This window comes from Salvelinus namaycush, chromosome 3 (assembly GCF_016432855.1).
Source record: "Salvelinus namaycush isolate Seneca chromosome 3, SaNama_1.0, whole genome shotgun sequence".
Lineage (NCBI taxonomy): Eukaryota > Metazoa > Chordata > Actinopteri > Salmoniformes > Salmonidae > Salvelinus > Salvelinus namaycush.
The window spans coordinates 60,060,576-60,080,461 of record NC_052309.1 but is presented as its reverse complement, the minus strand read 5'-3'; the positions used below and the strand labels follow the sequence as shown (position 1 = coordinate 60,080,461).

General features: G+C 40.2%; 2 protein-coding genes and 1 long non-coding RNA gene across 3 annotated transcripts; 1 reads left to right on the top strand and 2 right to left on the bottom strand.

The window, feature by feature from the left end:
• Positions 1–803: 803 nt before the first annotated feature.
• Positions 804–2,810, bottom strand: LOC120033857 (ferritin, middle subunit-like). The gene is made up of 4 exons (XM_038980239.1): positions 2,507–2,810; positions 2,006–2,152; positions 1,645–1,770; positions 804–1,169 (listed from the first exon to the last, which is right to left on the bottom strand). Exons 1-4 carry the CDS (start codon positions 2,606–2,608, stop codon positions 1,014–1,016), a joined length of 531 nt encoding a protein of 176 aa, XP_038836167.1. The 5' UTR covers positions 2,609–2,810; the 3' UTR covers positions 804–1,013.
• A 6,312-nt stretch (positions 2,811–9,122) lies between these two features.
• On the bottom strand, positions 9,123–11,170 carry LOC120033830 (ferritin, middle subunit-like). The gene is made up of 4 exons (XM_038980238.1): positions 10,884–11,170; positions 10,346–10,492; positions 9,987–10,112; positions 9,123–9,512 (listed from the first exon to the last, which is right to left on the bottom strand). Exons 1-4 carry the CDS (start codon positions 10,983–10,985, stop codon positions 9,357–9,359), a joined length of 531 nt encoding a protein of 176 aa, XP_038836166.1. The 5' UTR covers positions 10,986–11,170; the 3' UTR covers positions 9,123–9,356.
• LOC120033846 lies at positions 10,855–18,334 on the top strand. The gene is made up of 3 exons (XR_005473995.1): positions 10,855–11,438; positions 14,666–14,746; positions 18,271–18,334. It is a non-coding gene; the product is annotated as an uncharacterized LOC120033846 (long non-coding RNA).
• The last annotated feature ends 1,552 nt before the right edge of the window (positions 18,335–19,886 follow it).

Here is a 19,886-nt window from a genome sequence, read left to right as displayed (position 1 = left end):
GTTCCACTGGATACCATAAGGTGAATGCACCAATTTGTAAGTCGCTCTGGATAAGAGCGTCTGCTAAATGACTTAAATGTAAAATGCCATTGCTGATTAGACAGTTCTCATTAGGCCATTTTCCCCTTTAACCAAATGGTTTATCCACTAGAAACTCATTTAGAATATGGACATTAACGTCTTTTTTTTTCTTCAGTTAAAGTATAAGTTTAGCTTGACTGTTAATTACCAAAATGAAAGTGTTCCGTCATTTCAGTAAGTTACCAGTAGCTTTGCAACCATATGACAGCTCCAATAAGCACCTTATGGTGAACGAGAGGCTTGTAGAATCATTACTATTTTAGTATGCAGTTCAGTTTGCTGAAGGGGAACTATTGGGCATTAAACTGACATAAACAAAATGATTAAAGATGAATTTCTCAGTTAGAGCCAAAATTCCATCACTAGAGAAATGTGCCATAACAGCTGGCTAACGGCTTTGATTGACCTCTAGGCCGTCTAATAAACTTGTGATGCACAGAGTAAAGGTCTACATCAACTGTAGTTACCCATTTTACTCCTATGGACCGAGTTGACCCCTTAATTGACATGGCACTATAACAAGATACAGGAGAGGACACTCTGTGGTCAGAGGTAATGTCCTTTATAAACCTCATGTTAAACTTTTCCTATTGTTAGGACCCTCAGTCACTGGTAAGTCAACAATTGTCAGTATTTACCACCAGGAAACAAAGTTACTCAGTAAGACGGAGCAAAGAACCTGAATAGACTAATACAACATCCATGACAACAATTAGAAAATAAAAACTTTAGTGATATTTTTTATTGTTTTACAAGATGCCTTGCCTCCAAAATACAGTAGTGTTGTCAACAAAAACACCAATATTACAGCTGTGTTGCACTGCACCAGTTTAACACTCCCCTCCCTATAAATGCAAAGCCAGTAGGATCTATCAGAGAAGGCAGGAGTCCTGGACTGAGGCTGGAGGCCGTAGCCTGGAGATGGAAGTGGTTTAGCTCTGGCCTCCCAGGGTGTGCTTGTCAAACAGGTACTCTGCCATCTTGTTGTTGACAGCATCCATCTTGGTGAGGTTGGTGATGTGGTCTCCCAGCTTCTTAATGGCCTCCACCTGCTCGTTCAGGTAATGGGTCTCCAGGAAGTCACACAGCTAAAGAGGGAAAACACAGGTCAGACAAGAGAATGACTACAGACTATTGTAGATACAGTAACACAAGAGCATGGTGGTAACGGCATAAGTGCAGATAATGTGTTTCCAGCTTTTTTAAAGTCAGTTAAGAACAAATTCTAATTTACAATGACATCCTAACGTGGAACAGTGGGTTAACTGCCGTGTTCAGGGTCAGAACATATTTTTACCTTGTCAGCTAGGGGATTCAATCCAGCAACCTTTGTTACTGTCCCAACACTCTAACCACTAGGCAACATGCCGCCCTTTATGCAAACTTATGCATTAGCTGCATTGTGTGTATAGTGTGCATCTGTGGACTATTGTGTGCGTGTGAAGCAGCAGGTCACACAATCCTGTGTCGTTAGTCAGAGCTACAACAACCTGATCATCTCCCGAGACAGTACCTGTCTTCTATGTGATACATACATGTGATGTGCAGTTCCTCATAACTTACATGGGGGTCAACCTTGTCAGAGGCAATCTTGTGCAGGTCCAGCAGGGCCTGGTTCACATTCTTCTCCAGCTGCAGAGCACACTGCATGGCCTCCAGCCCATTGCCCCACTCATCACGTTCTGGCTTCTACACAGGACAGAGTGAACACAGAAGTGTTAAGGACTACTAGCAGACAATAAGGTTAGGATAAATTGAACAGAGTTACACCCCTCACACTCAGTTCAGTGGTTAGAGACAGTATGTTCAGGACTACTCCAGGTTCTATTGATCAACTAAACTCTGTAGACACTCTCCTCCATGAAGTAAAGACATTTCTATCAGTCTACAATCTAAATGGGTTTTTCGATGCTCAGGGGCTCACCTTGATGTCCTGGAGTAAAATGCGTCCACCTCTCTTGTTCTGGAAAGAGAGTAGCTTGTCGGCGTGCTCGCGCTCTTCGTCGCTGTTCTCCTTGAAGAAATGCGCGAAGCCAGACAGAGCCACATCGTCACGGGAGAAATAGAAAGCCTGGGTGGATAAACAAGACAGTATGGTTAAGAGAAAAAAATTACAACCTGAACGTGACTCTGCATTCTGTTCTTGTTGTTGCAACTAAACTTGATGACAAAGGCATGGATCCATCTAGTCCATAGTCTACTTGGTAACATGCCAAATATCAAGGAGTTACGCGCTCTGTCCAAGGTAGGATAGATTCCCAACTTCATTTGAATGCTATATCTACCTGAAGGCTGTTAATAGCCAAGCCAACTAAAACTCAAATATGTACTTCACGGAGTTGAGTTTATCGGCTATTAATTGTTTAGGACTACAGAAAAGGTGAAAGGTAGATCAACAAAACGGTAATCTTGGTATACTCCTTACCATTGAAGTGTAGGTGTAGGAGGCAAACATCTCCATGTTGATCATCCGGTTGATGGCAGCTTCGCAATCGTGGTGATAGTTCTGGCGGATCTGAGACTCCATCTTCGCAGATTTTCTTTTATATCTAAATGAAAGTACAAAAATAGAGTTTCTTCAACTATTTTGCTATTATAGTTAGAGTAAGTGTTATGTTATCAATCCGGAATGTTCTATAATACAGGACGAAGGCAGAGGAGTTCCGTTCAATCACTGTTGAAGCAAGAACTTCTTCATGCGTCTTCCCAGACTTGTGAATTGGAAGGAGCCTTGTTCGCTCTATTTATTGTTCCAAACGGAACGCGTCAGTGAAATCCACCCTCACAGAGCGTAGCCAATCACCATTAGAATTTCAACAGGAACTAGGCGGATCATTTGATGACGAGCCCACTCCCCAGGAGCGAATGAAACATTGTGTGGTCTCATGAATTCTTGATAATCATATAGTTGGCCATCATTATTCAATAATTGTTTCATCCAAATAATGTTGTCGTCAAACCAGTCTTGGAAAAATAAAGACTTGTTTTTGTGTTTTAAGTCTTTCTTTTTCCAGATTGTATACTTATGTTCTTATGTCAGAAGATTTTGGAGTGTTAGAAGATTTTATCTTGAAAGAGAAGACTATTAATGTTAATCTGAGAGACTTTGATATTATGTTTTATGATATGGACCCTGATTTAACATTCATTGTTAATTTGTTTATCTTTCATGGAAGATTCTTTATCCATAAAATGAAGTGGGCAGAGAACAAACCCCTCTTCACATTATTTAAGATAGAATTTCAAATATTATTTTGAAATTATCAGTAAATGTAAAAACAAAAAAGCAATATGGGTCTCTTTATGGTGCATATCTCCCTCACTAACTTTAAACATCAGCTGTCAGAGCAGGTCACAGATCATTGCACCTGTACATAGCCCATCTGTAGGTAGCCCATCCAACTACCTCATCCCCATATTGTTACTTATTTTTTTGCTCCTTTGCACCCCAGTATCTCTACTTGCACACTCATCTTCTGCACATCTATCACTCCAATGTTTAATTGCTAAATTGTAATCACTTCGCCACTACGGCCAATTTATTGCCCTACCTCCCTAATCATACCTCATTTGCACATACTGTATATAGATTTTTTTCTATTGTGTTATTGACTGTATGTTGTGTTTATTCCATGTGTAACTCTGTGTTATTGTTTGTGTCGCACTGCTTTGCTTTATCTTGGCCAGGTCGCAGTTGTATACGAGAACTTGTTCTCAACTGGCCTACCTTGTTAAATAAAGGTTACATTTGAGTATACTGTAAAAGCTCGGTAAACTTTTAGTTGAGCTTACTAGCGCTTCGACTGTCTACCGGAAGCTGATGCTGTTGCTATGCAACCTCTTGCTAGCTTGTTAGAATAACTAATTACTAGCTAGACATCATACGATTTCGGATGTGTTTTTAAATTCAATCTGGAGTGCCAGAGTACGCTCTGGGCGTTCGTAAATTCAGAGCGTTGTCAGATTGTCCTTTCGTAAATTCAAAGCGTTTCGCTCTCGGAGCGTTCAGAGCCCACACTGGCCGCTCTGGCCGAGGAGTAAGGTTGATCCGAGCATTTTGACCTCACAACGGCAGTCAAGCACCCAAGCTAACTGGCTAACTTTGGTTAGCTTGCTAGCTACTTCCAGTGTCCATTGAGAACGCACAATGACAATACCACTTAGCTAATCCTGATGTATCAATAGCCAACTAACTTTACGTTAGGTAGCTAGCTAACATATCGGTACATACTGCTGTAATGATATGCTATGCGGTTCGTAAGGACAGCGTAGCTAAAAAATTGTCAGCCAACATCAGACATAACGTGTAACGTAACTTATTTGAAAAGTCATTACATCGCTCAACATTTTCTTAACCTTTGTCATAATTAGTTAAAACAATGAAATGTATCCACTCTTGTAATAAACAAAGTAAAAAAAATTAAACAGATTAAGATGAGGTCGAGGCGAGAGCATTTACTCCACCCGTGAGATTAGCCCGTTTTTGTGTGGATGTATATAACAGTGTCAAATGACTTGCGGATTTTGATCGAATAGAAGTTTCGTAATGTTTAAGCTTTAACAAATGTACTAATATATGTGGATGCACGTGGCATTCCGGCAACTTTGAGAAAAACGACGTTTAGTTCTGCGTGTTGTTCACACCCGTGCCTGCCCTCTCATTGGCTAGAATGGTCCCACCTGATCTTGCCTGTCTTCAATCGTTGAGCACATGTATTACCATTGTTAGATGGGTCACTCGGCTCTCTTGTCAATATAATAAATATCTTTGCTTTAGGTCATGTGAATGAGTGGGATCATCATTTATTTTTATTTTTTATATATATATTTATTCATTTATTTATTATTATGAACACACCAATACAAAAAATATACAAAGACGAGTAGATAAACCTAACAGACAGGGCCGGGGTATTACATATCAAGATTCCTTTTCAATTTGTTAAACACTTTTTTTTTTTTTTTTTTTTACTTCACCTTTATTTAACTAGGCAAGTCAGTTAAGAACAAATTCTTATTTTCAATGACAGCCTACTCCAGCCAAACCCGGACGACGCTGGGCCCAATCATAGCCCAATTACAGCAGTACTATAGTGACACCGCTTGCACTGAGATGCAGTGCCTTAGACCGCTGCGCCACTCGGGAGCCCTATGAACTAATTGTATATAGTATGCAGTATGTACTCATTAAGTATGTAGTATACTGTATGTTAGTATGGGTATTCGAACACAGCTTAGGTCTTCTGGGGCAGTATGCATCAAGCCTCTCTGAGTAAGAGTGGCGATTTAGGATCAGTTTAGCCTTTTAGATCACATTGAATAACATTACATGGATGGGGAAGCTCCTCCCCCCAGCCTCCACTGATGTATACAGCCCCTGGTCTTTCCTGGCCTAGTATGTAAGGTAGTGCCTCTACTCCAATTGTTTGAGGACAGGACCCCCTTTCTCCTAAAATGTAATCCAAAACAGACTCTATCAGTTTGTCATAGCTACTATCTAGGTTCATTGTTTGTTGAAAAATTATGAAGCTGCTTCAAATGGGGGTAAGGGTCTTCAACATAGATAATCCTTGAAGTATGTGCCCTGCTTTCTTTTACTTTGATCAACTGTTCTAGGCTGAACCTCACTTTATAGCGTAATGCGTTCATTATGAGTGAAAACAAAGTTTTGGAGACAATGAGACGAAGCCTCTTCAGACTGTTGGAAGTGGCAGTAGACTTATGCTTAAACCATATGGATCGAAGTTATGTCTTTCCAGGGTATTTTCAGGTTGTTTTTTGCATAAAGCATAATGGACCAAAGTGCTGTTATAGATCACTGTATGTAATGGGATCTGTTTTATTTTATTACAAATCTTAAGATAACAATAGGTAGGCATTTGCTTTTTGACATTTTTTTCAATAAAAGGTAGGCCTATGGCATACCCCCTCATTCCCCCTCAATTCCAGTACTGGTTTTTAACTTAACAGTCCTTCACTGACATGGAGGAGGCTATTTAAAGAGTGCATGGTGGGTGGAGGAATTGAACCACAAATCTATGGATATAGCAGCCTATAGCCTAATTCTGTCTGTCAAACAGGTAGAGCAACATCTTATTTCTTAAATAGGAAGGAAGAAATAAGCTCCAACACAAAGCCCTCTTGTTGTTAGTAAAGTCTAATTTAAATGAAGACCGTTTAAATGAATTATTCCTACTCCAATTTGCCTATTTTCAGCACCATCAGCTGTCCATTTCCAATTGATTGTGCCGCGACTGCTGCTTCAAGTTTCAGCACCACAATGTAAGTAACTAAAATCTGGTTTATTGTGATGTCAATAACTTGGATAAATACATCAAAGGCAAGAAACATATTGTTTTTCTTCATATCAATTATAGTAGTAGCAAGCTATCAAAGTTGACCTCCGGTCTTCATCTTCACGCTCTCCTTCTCAAACTTTACAGAACATAAGCTATAGGCTAGTCCACGCGCAAGATATTGCATTTTTTGGACTAGGCCTAATCAATAATAATTTTCGGAGGAATTCTTTGACTCTCCTCCTGAACTGCCACTGTAGGCCTACACAGCACAGCATTGGTTAGCCTGCACAAAAAAACAAAACGGTTTTGATCAGCAAGGGCAGAGCAGGCCTCAGGGTTGGAATATCCATTGCAGTGTGTAATGCAGTCTAGTTTTATTTACGCAATCCCAGCAGCTATCTTAGAAATATAACTTTGCTCTGTGCTTCTCTGAGCATGCACTTCGTAGCCTATAGCCTATAGGCTATGAATCATTTGATTGAGACCACGCTAAATAGCCTATAGGCACACTTCATATTTCACGCCCAGCAGAGAATCAGGTGGAATCGGGCATCGATATATAGCCTAATAAGCAACGAATTCTTAAACACTGAGAAATATTGAAATTTCTTCAATTACAAACTACATGACCCTCCCCTGGTCTAGATTTTAAAAATACTAATCCCTCCCCTTGACTGAAATTGAAAAGGCATGACCCTCCCCCATTTTCCTCCAGGTACCCACCCTGTACATTTTTATCCATCTCTTAGCATTACAATTTTATCGTAAAAACTAAGAATGTTCTTAAGTTAAAGTTATAAACCGAAGTGATAGTAACACTGAAAATGATTAACCGTTACAGAACTCTTTCGTTTGAAGTTCTGAAGGGTGACACAGCGTTTTTAGTCTGTACTCTTTCCCCTTCCCCCTCTATTTCTCTCCCTCCTTCCCACTCCTTCTCCTGTCATAACCTCCTGTTGGTTCTACTACAGTATGGAATGACTCAGGCTATGCCCTGGCTGTATTTCTGCCTTGTCATTGTGACTCAGCATTCTGCAGTCTCAAGCAGAGACAGAAGAGAAGGCGAGATGTTCCACTCCCTGAATGGTTCTGTTTCAATGGAAGTCAAGGACTAAGCAGACAGCTATCGCATTGGTGTCTATAGAGAACCCTTGTTTTGTCGCCCCTGGACTACTGTCCAGTCGTGTGGTCAGGTGCCACAAAAAAGGAGTTATGAAAATTACAATTGGCCCAGAACTGGGCAGCACTGCTCACTCTTAAATGTACACAGAGAGCTAACATTAATATTATGAATGTCAATCTCTCATGGCTCAGACTAGAGGAGTGATTAACTTCATCACAACTTGTATTTGTGAGAAGTATTGACATGTTGAATGCACCGAGCTGTTAGTTTAAACTACTAGCACACAACTTAGACACCAGTGCATACCCCACAAGACATGCCATCAGGTCTCTTCACAGTCCCCAAGTCCAGAACAGACTATGGGAGGTGCACAGTCCTACAGAGAGCCATGACATGGCTACTATTCCACATCAAGTAACTCATGCAAGCTGTAAAATCATAATTAAAAACACAATAACATATTCACTATAGATACACACACACACATGGATTTGTGTTGTAGATATGTGGTAGTAGAGTAGTGGCCTGAGTGCAAACCCTTAATGTGTTGTGAAATCTGTTTAGTAATGTAATGTTAGTTTTATTGTATAGAACTGCCTTTAATTTGTCAAACCCCATGAAGAGTAACTGTTGCCTTGACAGCAGCTAATAGGGATCCATAACAAATACAAATGTTGGTAAATTAAGGAATATGCAACTTAATCAGATGTCATCTAGTGGCCTTTTTGGGTACATATGATTACAAATCTCTGGCCCTCTGAATTATATTTTCAAATAGAATGACAAAGCTGTGAAACTTTACCCTAAATATAAACCAAGTCAGTGAGTACCATAAAAATGTACTCAATTATTTTACCATGTCAATACTTCTTGGTTGCAAATGTTGGTGGCAGTTGTGAAAAGAAAAGTTGCATAATTATTTTAAATGCCATTGCTGATTAGACCGTTCTCATTAGGCCATTTTCCCCTTTAACCAGAAACTCATTTACTATATGGACACATTAAAAACGTCAATATTTGTCAGTTAAAGTTAAGCTTGCCTGTTAATTACCAAAATGAAAGTGTTCAGTAATTTCAGTCAATTACCAGTAGCTTTGCAACCATATGACAGCTCCAATAAGGCCCTTATGTTGAACGAGAGGCTTGTAGAATCATTACTATTTTAGTATTCAGTTCATAGTTTACTGTAGGGGAACTATTGGGCATTACCAACTGAAATAAACAAAATGATTAAAGATTAATTTCTCAGTAAGAGCCAAACTTCCAACACTAGAGAAATGGGCCATAACAGCTGGCTAACGGCTTTGACCTGTAGGCCGTCTAATAAACTTGTGATGCAGAGTAAAGGTCTACGTCAACTGTAGTAACCCATTTTACGCCTATGGACCTAGAGTTGACAGTTGGGCACTTAATTGACATGGCACTATAACAAGATACGGTAGAGGACACGCTCTGTGGTCAGAGGGAATGTCCTTTATAAACCTCATGTTAAACTTTCCCTATTGTTATGACCCTCAGTCACTGGTAGGTCTTCAATTGTCAGTATTTATCACCAGGAATTTGAGATTCTCAGTAAGATGGAGCAAAGAACCCAAATAAACTGATACAACATCCATTACTACAGGTCAACAATTAGAAAAGAAACTTTAGTGATATTGTTCATTGTTTTACAAGAAGCCTCGACTCCAAAATACAGTAGTGTTGTCAACAAAACACCTCAATATTACAGCTGTGTTGCACTGACCCAGTTTAACACTCTCCCCTCCCTATAAATGCACAGCCAGTAGGATCTATCAGAGAAGGTAGGAGTCCTGGACTGAGGCTGGAGGCCGTAGCCTGGGGATGGACGTGGTTTAGCTCTGGCCTCCCAGGGTGTGCTTGTCAAACAGGTACTCTGCCATCTTGTTTTTGACAGCATCCATCTTGGTGAGGTTGGTGATGTGGTCTCCCAGCTTCTTAATGGCCTCCACCTGCTCCTTCAGGTAATGGGTCTCCAGGAAGTCACACAGCTAAAGAGGGAAAACACAGGTCAGACATGAGAATGACTACAGACTATTGTAGATACAGTAACACAAGAGCCTGGTGGTAATGGCATAAGTGCAGATAATGTGTTTCCAGCTTTTTTTTAACTAGGCAAGTCAGTTAACACATTCTTATTTACAATGACATCCTAACGTGGAACAGTGGGTTAACTGCCTTGTTCAGGGGCATAACATATTTTTACCTTGTCAGCTAGGGGATTCAATCCAGCAACCTTTATTACTGGCCCAACGCTCTAACCACTAGGCAACCTGCCGCCCTTTATGCAAACTTATGCATTAGCTGCATTGTGTGTATAGTGTGCATCTGTAGACTATTGTGTGCGTGTGAAGCAGCAGGTCACACAATCCTGTGTAATCAGAGCGACAACAACCTGATCATCTCGTGAGACAGTACCTGTCTATGTGATACATACATGTGATGTGCGGTTCCTCATAACTTACATGGGGGTCAACCTTGTCAGAGGCAATCTTGTGCAGGTCCAGCAGGGCCTGGTTCACATTCTTCTCCAGCTGCAGAGCACACTGCATGGCCTCCAGCCCATTGCCCCACTCATCACGTTCTGGCTTCTACACAGGACAGAGTGAACACAGAAGTGTTAGGGACTACTAACAGACATTAAGGTTAGGATTAAGTGAACAGTTTTACACCCCTCAAACTAAGTTCAGTGGTTAGAGACAGTATGTTCAGGACTACTCCAGGCTCTATAGATCAACTAAACTCTAGACATTCTCCTCCATGAAGTAAAGACATTTCTATCAGTCTACAATCTAAATGGGTTTTTCGATGCTCAGGGGCTCACCTTGATGTCCTGGAGTAAAATGCGTCCCCCTCTCTTGTTCTGGAAAGAGAGTAGCTTGTCGGCGTGCTCGCGCTCCTCGTCGCTGTTCTCCTTGAAGAAATGCGCGAAGCCAGACAGAGCCACATCGTCACGGGAGAAATAGAAAGCCTGGGTGGATAAACAAGACAGTGTGGTTAAAAGAAAACAATTACAACCTGAACGTGACTCGGCATTCTGTTATTGTTGTTGCAACTAAGCTTGATGACAAAGGCATGGATCCCTCTAGTCCATAGTCTACTTGGTAACATGCCAAATAACGAGGAGTTGTTACGCGCTCTGTCCAAGGTAGGATAGATTCCCAACTTCATTTGAATGCTATATCTACCTGAAGGCTGTTAATAACCAAGCCAACTAAAACTCAAATGTGTACTTCACGGAGTTGAGTTTATCGGCTATTAATTGTTTAGGACTACAGAGAAGGTGAAAAAAAGGCATTTAGGCCCAGGCATAATAATAAACAGGTTGATCAACAAAACGGTAATCTTGGTAGACTCATTACCATTGAAGTGTAGGTGTAGGAGGCAAACATCTCCATGTTGATCATCCGGTTGATTGCAGCTTCGCAATCGTGGTGATAGTTCTGACGGATCTGAGACTCCATTTTGGCAGATATTCTTTTTTATCAAAATGAAAAGTACAAAAATAAAGTTCCTTCGACTATTTTGCTATTACAGTTAGAGTAAGTGTTACGTTATCAATGCGGGACAAAGGCAGAGGAGTTCCGTTCAATCACTGTTGAAGCAAGAACTTCTTCATGCGTCTTCCCAGACTTGTGAAATGGAAGGAGCCTTGCTCGCTCTATTTATTGTTCCAAACGGAACGCGTCAGTGAAATCCACCCTCACAGAGCGTAGCCAATCACCATTAGAATTTCAACAGGAACTAGGCGGATCATTTGATGACGATCCCACTCATACACATGACATAAAGCGAAGAGTATTTATTATATTGACAAGAGAGCCGAGTGACCAATCTAACAATGGATGTTAGACATGTGCTCAACGATTGAAGACAGGCAAGATCAGGTGGGACCATTCTAGCCAATGAAAGTGCAGGTACGCGTATGAAAAACACACAGAACTAAACTTCGTTTTGCTCAAAGTTGCCGGAATGACACGTGCATCCACATATATTAGTACATTTGTAAAGCTTAAACAATACGAAACTTCGATCAAAATCCTCAAGTAATTTGACACTCTTGTTATATACCTCCACACAAAAACGGGCTTATCTCAAGCGGACAGATTTTGGGCGGAGTAAATGCTCTCGCCTCGACCTCGACCTCTTCATCTTAATCTGTTTTAAAAAATGTACCTTGTTCTATGACATGCTTGGCATTCCTTTTTAAAGGATACGTTTGGGTGAGCATATAACGCGAACGTCTAGCGTTCCAAAGGTTGCTTGAGTTCACAGACAACTTTAGCATTTTAGCTAATTAGCAACTTTGCAACTATTTACAACTTTTTAGTTACATTGCTACTACTTAGCATGTTAGCTAAACCTTCCCCTAACCGTAACCCTTTAACCTAACTCCTGACCTTAATCTTAGACCTAACCTTAACTCTTAACCCCTAGCCTAGCTAACTTTAGCCACCTAGCTAATATATTTTATTTTTGAGATTCTTCAAATAGCCACCTTTTGCCTTGATGACAGCTTTGCACATTCTTGGCATTCTCTCAACCAGCTTCACCTGGAATGCTTTTCCAACAGTCTTGAAGGAGTTTGCACATATGCTGAGCACTTGTTGGCTGCTTTTCCTTCACTCTGCGGTCCGACTCATCCCAAACCATCCCATTTTTGTTGAGGTCGGGGGATTGTAGAAGCCAGGTCATCTGATGCAGCACTCCATCACTCTCTTTCTTGGTAAAATAGCCCTTACACAGCCTGGAGGTGTGTTGGGTCATTGTCCTTTTGAAAAACAAATGATAGCCCCAGTAAGCCCAAACCAGATGGGATGGTGTATCGCTGCATAATGCTGTGGTAGCCATTCTGGTTAAGTGTTACCAGCACCCCCACACCATAACACCTCCTCCTCCATGCTTTACGGTGGGAAATACACATGCAGAGATCATCCGTTCACTCACAAAGATACGGCTGTTGGAACCAAAAATCTCCAATTTGGACTCCAGACCAAAGGACAAATTTCCACCGGTCCAATGTCCATTGCTCATGATTCTTGGCCCAAGCAAGTCTCTTATTATTATTGGTGTCTTTTAGTAGTGGTTTCTTTGCAACAATTCAACCATGAAGGCCTGATTCACACAGTCTCATCTGAACAGTTGATGTTGAGATGTGTCTGTTACTTGAACTCTGAAGCATTTACTTGGGCTGCAATTTTTGAGGCTGGTAACTCTAATGAACTCATCCTCTGCAGCAGAGGTAACTCTGGGTCTTTCATTCCTGTGGTGGTCCTCATGAGAGCCAGTTTCATCATAGCGCATGATGGTTTCTGTGACTACACTTGAAGAAACTTTCAAAGTTCTTGAAATTTTCCGGATTGACTGACCTTCATGTCTTAAAGTAATGATGGACTGTCATTTCTCTTTACTTATTTGAGCTGTTCTTACCATAATATGGACCTAGTGTTTTACCAAATAGGGCTATCTTCTGTATACCCCCCCCCCCCTACCTTGTCACAACACAACTGATTGGCTCAAACGCATTAAGAAGGAAGGAAATTCCACAAATTAAGTTTTAAGAAGACACACCTGTTAATTGAAATGCATTCCAGGTGACTACCTCATGAAGCTGGTTGAGAGAAAGCCAAGAGTGTGCAAAGCTGTCATCAAGGCAAAGGGTAGCTATTTGAAGAATCTCAAGTATAAAATATTATTTTTTGGTTACTACATGATTCCATATGTGTTATTTCATAGTTTTGATGTCTTCACTATTATTCTACGATGTAGAAAATAGTAAAATTAAAGAAAAACCCTTGAATGAGTAGGTGTTCTTAAACTTTTGACTGGTAGTGTATACATGTTTTTTGTCTAATAAACACCACAAACAGCCTACCCGACCGCTCGGAGGCTTCCGCATGGTCCTAAAGCACACTGTTGCCTCGTTTTGTATCACATTCCAATGATAAAACTGGTGGGATGGACAAAAATGCATGTCCCCCCTGTCCCCAGTGAAATGTGCACCCCTGCTTATTCCTGTCATAACGTCCTGTTGGTTCTACTACGGTATGGACTGACTCAGGCTCTGCCCTGGCTGTATTTCTGCCTTGTCATTGTGACTCAGCATTCTGCAGTCTCAAGCAGAGACGGAAGAGGAACAGAGACAGCCCACTCCTTCATTTCCCCCCCCAATGGAAGTCAACTAACTAAGCAGACCACTATCGCATTGTTGTCTGCTTAAGGACACACCTCCTTAAGCAGACAGTGGTAAATGGCCTGAGTGAACTATCTTCACTATCTTGGGCAAAGACCGGCTGATACCAGATTTGAAGAAAAGGAAAAACGGAAGGAGAGAACAGCAGGAACATATACTATACTATGCATCTTACATATACTGTGTAACTTACTAAGACATTTTTAAACAAATAGCTGGTTCTGGTGAATTGAAGGGAAAATACAACAACTTTCCTGAAAATGTTGTCAATTTAGTCAATCAGAACTCAAATACCAATATTTTTCTGTATTACTTTAAACTGTTGGTCTAACTATAACAGTTCAGAAAGTCACCACCAATGTCAAAACACATGATTTTATTTATATTCCCTTCACCATGTTTGGGTAGTACATGGTCTTGAAATGACTAATTTCTTTATATATATTAGTATTTTCTCTCTTTATTGAGATTTCAAGTTATAAATGAGAGGGGGTGACAGAAAGGTAGAGGAATACAGATATGAAGGCGTAAGTTTAAATCCATGCCGCAAGGGGCCATGTGTGGTCCAGAGTCATCAGCATTACCACTAGACTAGACTATGGCACAAAATTAATAATGTCTAATACTCAATGAACTTAAAAGGAGTCGAGGCACTCAAAGTTAAGAAACTGCTGACTTGATTACACAATTTAATTGCACTATCAATTCATTAAAAAGTATACATACATGGTTGTAAAGGAAATCATGTTCAGTCCTAATAAGCTGAAGATTCTATTATGAATAAACCAGCAAGCTCTGGATCTTGTAGAGTAAGAGTTGAATACTCCTGCACTAGATTGTGTAAGGCAAAACCTGCAATGAAAAGGCAACAGGCAAATGCACAAACACTAGAGAAAACTAAGAAATATATTTTTATTTGCTATCTACCTGCATTTTCTCTGGTATTTCTAGAACCACCTGCAACTGGACACCGACATGTATAAGATAACTGGTTTCCAGAATTGGGAACGAAGACAGTACTGCCAATACCAGGTTAGTTGTAGAATCTATTGCAGTGTTTTGATTAGGCAAACCTGTAATGTCCAGAAATGCTGGATAACAACAATCTTTGGTTATATCATATCTAGTGTAGCTACAAGCTATGGATATTTTTTGCCATGGGGCAGAGAGAAAATGTTGCTGTTTAAGAGCTCAGGGATTCTTAAAAGATTTGCACAATCAACTTTTTTCCTACAAATATTTGTCTTAATATTAACAAAATGTGAAGTTTCTATTTTGACAGACCAAAGTATCAGCTATTAACACCATGTAAAGGAACAACCTCCTATTTTTTCATTAAATGCAACTAAGTGGATTTATGTCAACTCCGTCAGACACCATAAAAGGCATTTCATTTGTACAATTATTGTCAAACAAGTGTTTAAAGGCCTTGATTGTTTAATGCTAACATTTAGATTATTCATAAATGTGTAATACAAATTTCCAAACATATTTTTGTTTTGTTTTATAGCTATATTAAATGCTCCAGGGCTAATTTAGTTAGAAATCTGGCATGGTTTTCTAGATTTTGAACATAAAAGAACAATTATGAAGCTAACATTATCCCTTAGGTCTAGCACAGCAAATATAGAAGGTTGTGTGTTCACAGACCCCTATGGACAAGAGTAAGTGTGGAAAGATCTAATTCCTAGTAAAAGCATTGCATGAGTCTATCATTGTATTTGCAGGTCCGAGAAAAATGTGCCTTTATAAACAATTCATGCAACTCTACGTAATTTTACATATTAGCAGAATATTTTTTTATACTACTCAAATTACTCAAATTACAGGCTAAGAATGGACATGGAGATAGCCCTATGTGTTCATCTTATCCAGTGATGACCTGTCATTCAGGGCAGCTTTGTTTTTCATGTTTAGCTTTGTTTGAGCCTCACCTGTTTTGCATGTTATTCTGGCATTAATACGTGTCACATATCAGTTTGCAAACAATGTATAAAAAAGAAAAAGCATTGAGTTAATAAAGCCACATACAAACATTGTCTCTTTTCTTGCTTTCTTCAGTAAGGCAGCTCCAAAATGCAGGTGTTTCCGCCTAGCTCAGTGCTTTCTGTGGTGGTGGGGCAGCCAGAAAATACAGAGCATAGGGGTTGGTAATGTTCTCTACTTGCGCCATGATTGGCTCAGTGTTCTGTCACTCATGGGGACACTACGTCACAGAAAAATGTATGGGGAGAGCTCGGAAATTCAAGCCCCTTGGGTGCTGCCATATAGTTACATTAGAAGTGCCCATCTAAGAAGGCTCAAGGTCATTGACCGCAGATAAAATGACGTCAAATCACGTTATATCTACCGTAGCTTTGATTGGACTGATCATGTCAACATCAAACTTTCAAAATCTTAGTTAGCAAGCTAGCAGTCATCATCATGAATTAAGTTGATAATCTACTGGCAAATCCTTTTCAATCCTTGTCATATGAAGGAAATTCTGAAGAGAAATAATAGATAAAACGTATCGGTGCTAATCGGCCATTGGACATAAACATTGCACAACAAATTGGTAATCGAAAATTCAACAATGAGTGGTTTGGAAGGAATCAGTGGCTAACTGCAAACATTACAAAGCAATCACTAGCCTACTATTCAGTGGAGTTGGTGTGTGGTCCAAGTCTGGGGTTAAGGTCCTCTTTTCCATGCTTAAAAGGATAAACATTCAACATTGGCCATGCCATTGGCCGAGTTCAAAACAACTGGAAACTTGGAACTGGGAAATCTCAGACTTCAGTGAGTTCAAGACAACTGGGAACTCAGAAAGCTCAGACTGGGAAAATACGTTTTGAACGGTCATCCAACTTGGAATTCCAAGTCGGGAACTCAGGCATCTTTCTAGAGCTCCGACCTGAAGATCACTGACTTCATGATTCGACCTTGTTTTTTTTGTAGAGTTTCCAGTTGTCTTGAAAGCACCATAAATCCAGAGAATGCCAGACTTTGATGACAAAATTTGCCCACGAGGGGGGCCGCTGCGAGAGAGATATGCATACTGTAGCTAAGAAAGTAATACGAAGTGTATGTTGTGTAGTAAGCTGTTAGTAGCCCATGTCCCTTACTCTAATAATTGGGTAATTTTCCCCCTCATAACTTAGTCTACTGTTCTCACTTGGTGGTGCACATGTAGCCTATAGCCTGTTTTAGAGAAATGTCATCAACAAATATTGTAAGAGCTTTGTCTGCTTATATGCCCCTTTTGTTTATCCTACGGTTCTGACTTGGTGCACAGGGAGAATACTGTAAGAACGGCCCATGTTCTGAATTCTGCCGCTGTACATTTCAAAAGTGCTGACCAAATAGTTATATTGACTACGTTCATCCTACTTGCATATTAATGTCTTAATCGAAATTACACATTGCCTCTTATCGCTTTCGTTGTCCCCTTATGCCATCATTTGTGCTTCTCATTGTCAGTATAAACAACTGATATGGCAAGTTAGCCATACCAGCTATCTGTTTTTAATAAAGGCAGTAATTGAGGCTGAATTAACTGTATTGCTGCCAGGTGTAGCAATGGTAAGGTGTTGAGACTGCTATTGGAACAGGTTTATTTAGGCCCTAACAGTTTGGGCACTGTTATAGTGCAATTAATGTATTGTTTCGTGCTTTGCTGGCATGCATCTACATTTTTGTGGGGGAGTTTGCCCCACCAGTGATCTTATCATATTTCTCCAATGCCAAATCAGTGTGTCTTGTTTGCAACGGAACTGTCCCTGTTAGGAATCTGAACATGGTACTTTCTTTCAAAAGTTCGGCCTACCTTTCCACCCCAGACAGTAGGCCTACCGACACAGAACAATGTAAGATTTAACAGACGGCTACTCTTCTTTAACAACAGGTGACAAGGGTTTCCCTAAAAGCTGTCTGGGTTTAAACATCTGTTGTACAGAAAGTGAATAGCTTAATCAATGGAAAGTGACAGAATTAGATTACTTCTCAAGCAAATTACATTTTTTGCCTCCTCCACTGTAGGAGATTGTAGCTCAGACTCTGAATGTCAAAGAAACTAAACAATGATATTCCCATATGGATCGAAGTCATGTTTTTCCAGGGTATTTTCAGCTTGTTTTTTTCATAAATCATAACGGACCAAAGTGCTGTTATAGATCACTGTATGTAATCGGATCTGTTTAATTTTATTCCAAATCTTAAGATAACAATGGGTAGGCACTTGATTTTTGCCAGTTTTCCAATAAAAGGTAGGCCTATGGCATACCCTCTCATTCCCCCTCAATTCCAGTACTGGTTTTTAACTTAACAGCCCTTCACTGACTTGGAGGGAGGCTATTTAAAGAGTGCATGGTGGGTGGAGGAATTGAACCACAAATCTATGGATATAGCAGCCTATAGCATAACTCTGTCTGTCAAACAGGTAGAGCTACCTCTTATTTCTTAAATAGAAAAGAAGAAATAGGCTCCAACACAAAGCCCTCTTGTTGTTAGTAAAGTCTAATTAAAATGAAGACGGTTTAAATGAATTATTCCTTCTCCAATTTGCCTATTTTCAGCACCATCAGCTGTCCATTTCCAATTGATTGTGCCGCGACTGCTGCTTCAAGTTTCAGCAACACAATGTAAGTAACTTAAATCTGGCTTATTGTGATGTCAATAAGTTGGATAAATACATCATGGGCAAGAAACATATTGTTTTTCTTCAAATCAATTATAGTAGTAGCAAGCTATCAAAGTTGACCTCCGGTCTTCATCTTCACGCTCTCCTTCTCAAACTTTACAGAACATAAGCTATAGGCTAGTCCACGTGCAAGATATTGCATTTTTTGGACTAGGCCTAATCAGTAATAATTTTCTGAGGAATTCTTTGACTCTCCTCCTGAACTGCCACTGTAGGCCTACACAGCACAGCATTGGTTAGCCTGCACAAAAAAACGGTTTTGATCAGCAAGGGCAGAGCAGGCGTCAGGGTTGGAATATCCATTGCAGTGTGTAATGCAGTCTAGTTTTATTTACGCAATCCCAGCAGCTATCTTAGAAATATAACTTTGCTCTGTGCTTCTCTGAGCATGCACTTCGTAGCCTATAGCCTATAGGCTATGAATCAATTGATTGAGACCACGCTAAATAGCCTAAAGGCACACTTCATATTGCATTTCCAGCAGAGAATCGGGTGGAATGAGGAATACATCGATATATAGCCTAATAAGCAACGAATTCTAAAACACTGAGAAATATTCAAATTTCTTCAATAACAAACTACATGACCCTCCCCTGGTCTAGATTTTAAAAATACTAATCCCTCCCCTTGACTGAAATTAAAAATGCATGACCCTCCCCCATTTTCCTCCAGGTACCCAGCCTGTACATTTGATCAATTTCTGAGCATTACAATTTTATCGTAAAAACTAAGAATGTTCTCAAGTTAAAGTTATAAACAGAAGTGATAGTAACACTGTAAATGATTAACCGTTGCAGAACTCTTTCGTTTGAAGTTCTGAAGGGTGACACAGCGTTTTTAGTCTGTACTCTTTCCCCTTCCCCCTCTATTCCTATTTCTCTCCCTCCTTCCCACTCTTTCTCCTGTCATAACCTCCTGTTGGTTGTAATACAGTATGGACTGACTCAGGCTCTGCCCTGGCTGTATTTCTGCCTTGTCATTGTGACTCAGCATTCTGGAGTCTCAAGCAGAGACGGAAGAGGAAGCAAGATGTTCACTCCCTCAATGGTTCTGTTTCAATGGAAGTCAAGGACTAAGCAGACAGCTATCGCATTGGTGTCTATGGAGAACACCCCCCCCCCCCCCACCTCTCCGCCCCCCTTAAGCAGACAGTGGTAAATGGCCTGAGTGAACTACCTTCATTTACCCACCATCTTTGGCCTGAAGGCCATTCTTTTCCACTATCACCGTGACAATGGTGGAAGGAAACTAGGTCTCATGACTGTGGAAACAGACTTGAGCGGTGGTGAGTGGGCGAAAACATGCTGAGTTTAGGAAAAATAAGGGAAGAAGGAGGGAACAGCAGTAACATATACTATGTAACTTACTAAGGCATTTTTAAACAAATAGCTGTAATATGGTTGTTTCTGATGAACGTTGGAGGGAAAATACACCAACAACTTTCCTGATAATTTGAACAATATACCCCAATCACAACTCAAATAACAATAT